This window comes from Anopheles darlingi, chromosome 3 (assembly GCF_943734745.1).
Source record: "Anopheles darlingi chromosome 3, idAnoDarlMG_H_01, whole genome shotgun sequence".
Taxonomy (NCBI): Eukaryota; Metazoa; Arthropoda; class Insecta; order Diptera; family Culicidae; genus Anopheles; species Anopheles darlingi.
This window is the reverse complement of record NC_064875.1, coordinates 53,472,213-53,477,041: the sequence shown is the minus strand read 5'-3', so window position 1 is coordinate 53,477,041 and position 4,829 is coordinate 53,472,213. Positions and strand designations below refer to the sequence as shown.

Genomic DNA, 4,829 nt, shown 5'->3' with positions numbered 1-4,829 from the left:
ATAAAAGCTTTGTAATTGAAATTGGACCCAACGCTAGGCTCTCTCGAACGGTGTTTTTGTTTTTCCGTTCGTTTCATCAACCGAACGAACACCGTTCGATGAAGGAAAGACCAGGAAACGACAAGCAAACAACGGTGAAAGCGAAACATTAAATCCAATTGCACGACTTTGACTCGAAACCGTGGTGGAAGCTAATCATCGCAGGCAGGGAGAAGAAAAAAAACTCGGAAAAAATTATCCTTCGACATGCCAAAAATATTTACTTTCCCTTCGGCACCTCCGACCTGCTAATCGTTTCCCTTTCGGCATGAACATATCCTCGAAACCAGCGGGGGGTTAGTGGTTGGTTGAGTGAATGTATCGAGGTGCATAGAGACAAATTGTGACAACCTTGGTGCGCGGTGATGCCAGATGCTAATAGCCCCACACACACACACACCACACACAACACGCAAGGGCCTAACGAATATGCATTCGTGTTCGCAGTGTACTGTACTAGGCAGTACAATATTAGGCATCCGCCGTTGCGCCTTGCAGGGGAATTTGCCAGCAGGCAAACCCGGCCTCTAACGTGACATTTCATGATAATAGACCCCGCTCGGACACACGGACGAATTGTTTTGAGGCAGTTGAGGAGTCATACATACCAAAGGGGACCCAAAACAGTAAAAAGTGTTTTAATGACTCCAGAGAAACGAACCCGGACACGAAACCGACGCGGAGCGCTGGAACCGGAATCCGGTTCTGTCCTGGCAGAGAGGCCATGCCATCATTGCCGCAGCCATGCCATGCCGTGTCGTGTCGTGTCGCGTCGCAGCAGAACTGCAGTGTCTTGAGAAGTAAAGTCACCAACTGGGAACTTGGAAATGTGGGACCAATGTGCAGCGCATGTCACCTGGTTGACCTCGCGCGTGGCCTCGAGCCCGCTCTATTGGTGTCATTACTGCATAATCAAGAAAAGGTTCACGGAAAAGGAAGAACACGGGGCAACGGCATTCAATGCCTCTCGCAATGCATTTCTGTATCCGTTCGACTGTGGCTGCCACAGCGACGGCAAATCCGCAATAACACAATCCGCACAGTTCTGGGTGTGTGTGTGTGTGTGTGTGTGCACGACAACACTAACGTTTGCTCGTGACGCTGATGCATACCGTCGTCATCCATTTTTCACCCTCGAGCCCTCGAGTTTTTCCAGAGGCATGCGAAGCGAGAGTGAGTCGAGCATTCGGTCAATTGACACGAGACCGAGCGCCGTCTCGCTGTTCTGTGGAACGCGGGACTCCATGACAGGGGCCAGCGGACCACGAGAGACCATCTCGAGATTGGCTGGCTGGCTGGCTGGCTGGCTGCAGACACCGGCACCGCCCGGGAGTGTCTGTGGCAATCCACTTATAAGCTTCGGTCGGTCGCACTGGCGTGACTGGCGGGCCAGGCCAGGCCGTGCCGAGCCCTGCTGGTGCCACTTTGCACACGGCCAAGTGTTGAACACCCTCCCCGGGCGGGCCAAGAGTAAACAAAGGGTCGCGCAAAGCCGAGCACTCTGGTGTCTGGTGCACTCGGTCTGGTGAAAAAGAGACAAAGGGAATTGGAATTGAATGGAGGTAGCCCCCCCCCCCTCGAACGGGTGGAAATGTATGCGGTGCTTCATCGTGGGATTTGACTAATTAGCAGCGGGATAAAGTCTGCGTCTGTGGACCACTAACGACTGAAATTTGGAACGAAATGCTTTACCTTCTTCTTCTGCTTCTGCTTCTTCTACTCTTCTCTAGGGATCCAATCAATCTGGCGGTACTGTCGCTGAAGGAAAATGGCGAACTGACGAAGCTGGTCAACAAGTGGTGGTTCGATCGGACCGAGTGTAAGCACACGGACAAACAGGACGCGTCGCGGAACGAACTATCGCTGAGCAATGTGGCCGGCATTTTCTACATACTGATCGGTGGCCTGCTGGTGGCGTTGGCCGTCGCGCTGGTGGAGTTCTGCATGAAAAGCTCGAGCCGATCGAGCAACCGGATTCCCCTGTCCGATACGATGACCTCGAGCTCGAACTCCAAGAACCGGCTAACGATGCCACCGACGGCCCGGGATGCGTACGATAATGGGCGCATTGGGGTAAGTGGTTTTCACGCCGCATAGTAGTGTGTGTGTGTGTGTGTGCAGCATTGGCACCCAAAAGCGTAATCTAATCGTCCATAGTATCCGTTCTAGTACTATACGCCGGCGACGCACACCGAACCGGACCCGATCCATGCCAACTCGCATACGCAGGTTTGATGTAAGGAGCCGCCGGAGCTGCGCCTATGACGTCCACCGTACGCGCCCACCATCCGGCAGATCGTGGCCAACAGCCGCCACGATGCGTCCACGTTGTTGAAGCGCGACAACGTCCCCGGTGGTCTCGGCGGTCCGGCCGTACACGACAACTCCTGTCTATAGAGCTGTCGAACGAATCGACGTACCAGCGAGCCTGTTCCCCCGTTGTGAGTGAAGTCCTGCGATGTCCTTCATCAGCCTCCCCTCCCCGAATTCCCGTTCCCAACGCGTGCGTCTCAGTCCACGAGTGACGATGTGGCAGCTCAAATATCAAAACAAGGGGACGAGCTGCTAGGCGTCAGTCGGCCACAGAGCCCTCGTGACGGTGATGTGTGTGTGTGTGCGTATGTGCGACGCATCTGTGCTGTGTGCCATTCATCACACAACTCATCACACAACTGTAAATAGATTAGGTATTATCGAGGCTCCTTCCCTGTTCCCCAACGACAGGCACGTTGTGCTTTTGGATTTCCATTTTGTTCTCTCCCCGTTTTCTCTTGTTTTCTTTCCTCCTCCCGATGGAAAATTGATGGAAAATCCCGAAATTTCGTTTCGCAGCAGGGTTTGGCGGCAGCGGTGTTGAATTTTTGTTATGAAGTAATCAAATTACTAGCAGTAGTTGTAGGCAGCCAATGGTGAAGGGAGCAAATGCAAGCTCCGAAAGCCGTGCTGTCTGGTAGTTAAATCGTACGAAACCATAAATATTTGCAATGGACTGGTGCATTGAAGCAGGCACCCCTCTCCCCATTGGCCCACGTACTGGTGCTGCGGTAGAAAGGGAAGCTAGAAAAGGAAAATAAATAAAATGGAGCAGAGACGGGAATGGAATTACAAAAAAAAAACAAATCATCCAATTAAGTCGGAAGATTGTGCCAAATGAGGCTGAACGAGTAGGAAGCCAACAAGGAGGGAAAAGAGAAACAGTGAATAATAGTAAAAACAAGGCATACGAATATGAAACTAGTGGTTAAGGGCATGGTAAATGAGAAAAAAAGAAGAAAAACTCGATGAATCACTGAACGGAAGCCAGAACGAATGGAACGCTCGGCACTCCAATCATTGTGACCGAATGGCAGAATGTTTTCAACCCAAACTATAACAACCATTAAATCATCAAACTATTAAAACGTCGCCAGAAAACACAGGGGGGGTGGGGAGGATAGCAGAGAAGCAGATAATCACAGCCCAAGCCCATGTCCATGTTTACCATGGCGCAATAGCGTGTACCGATGAAGCGTTAAAATGAACTAAATAATAAAACAAAACCAGAAAACCAACAGCCACAAGTACGAGCAGTGCCACTCCGGCATCGAAGAAAAAAGGGATTTAAAGAAGGTGATCGATGGATCGAACGGTGAACGTATTAAATCAAACATTAAAACAAACCGAGAAAAAAAACAAATAAGACTAACGAAAGATTAACATAATGTTGGGAGAATGTGTTTTTGGTTTTTTTTTTCGTGTGCGCAAAATGCTGAACCTAGAACTCGAATCTGGTTGGAAGGATGAGAAGAAGAAAAAACAACAAGAGGGCAGGGAGTTCAGCTCCCTTTTACACATTGCGTCGAGGTGAGTGAACATGAAATAGAAACTTGAATGTCGCCAACATATGAGAGAGAAAATAGCAAGCAAAAAAAAACCAATGAAATCGAACATTCGGGCGATGAATGAGCTTGAGTGTACAAATGGAGTCATTCCTCCCTCCCCACCAGACTGGCCAGGGTTGGAAAGTGGTCCGAAAGGCGAACAAATGGAGAGAGAGACACACACACACGATGTACGGTGACCCTAGACAAGCCAAAAAAAAAACAGCGAGTGATCAAAACAACTGTATAGACTAAGCAGCATTAAGCGCGTGTAAAAGTATTGGTAAGCTAGGAAGGAGGCAGCATAGCAGGAGAGAGAAGGAAAGAGAAGATGGTGCCAGGCAGACACCAGCACCTAAACACACCTAAATCAGTCGTCAAAACCATGTAACTAGTAACTTATCCCTCCCCTTTCAACCCACACGAGCGTGCGTGCTACCGAGTGAATTTCCTGCTGCTGCTGTTTACTGCCGGTGGGGTGGTGGTTCTGCTGCGTCTTCGTAACGATCACCGCACTCGCAGCAGCGTGTCACGTGAGCTCGCTGAGCGGCCGAAACAAAGCGAAACAAATCTGTTCCACTAACTAAGCCAGTTTGGCTATCCGATCCACACATACGCACACACACACAAACACACGCACACCTGCTAAAGTAATCAAAAGTTTAGAGAAATAAAGAGCTAGATTGGTGTTGTGCAGATCGGAGAGTTGATCGAGCTGAACCTTTGCTAGCAAAGCCAGCAGGTCTGCTTGACAAGTATGAACCCTTCAATCCCGGTCCAGTCTGTGTGTGTATGTGTGTGTCCGTGTGTGTGTGGGAGCGCGCGCGTGTGAGTGTGTAAAAGAGGAAAGCAGTTGATTGCAGTGCGTACGCAGCATAACGAACACATTTGTTGAGATCGTTTGAAAATAAAATCGAATATCATAAGAAC

General features: G+C 49.8%; 1 protein-coding gene across 1 annotated transcript in view; it reads left to right on the top strand.

Annotated features, from left to right (window-relative positions):
- LOC125954300 (glutamate receptor 1-like) overlaps positions 1-2,672 on the top strand; it is a 77,049-nt gene extending 74,377 nt beyond the window's left edge. Inside the window, exons 12-13 of the mRNA XM_049684479.1 lie at positions 1,770-2,112; positions 2,209-2,672. Of these exons, the coding sequence (XP_049540436.1) occupies positions 1,770-2,112; positions 2,209-2,274 (409 nt within the window). The 3' untranslated portion in view covers positions 2,275-2,672. The remainder of the gene's footprint in view (positions 1-1,769; positions 2,113-2,208) is intronic.
- The last annotated feature ends 2,157 nt before the right edge of the window (positions 2,673-4,829 follow it).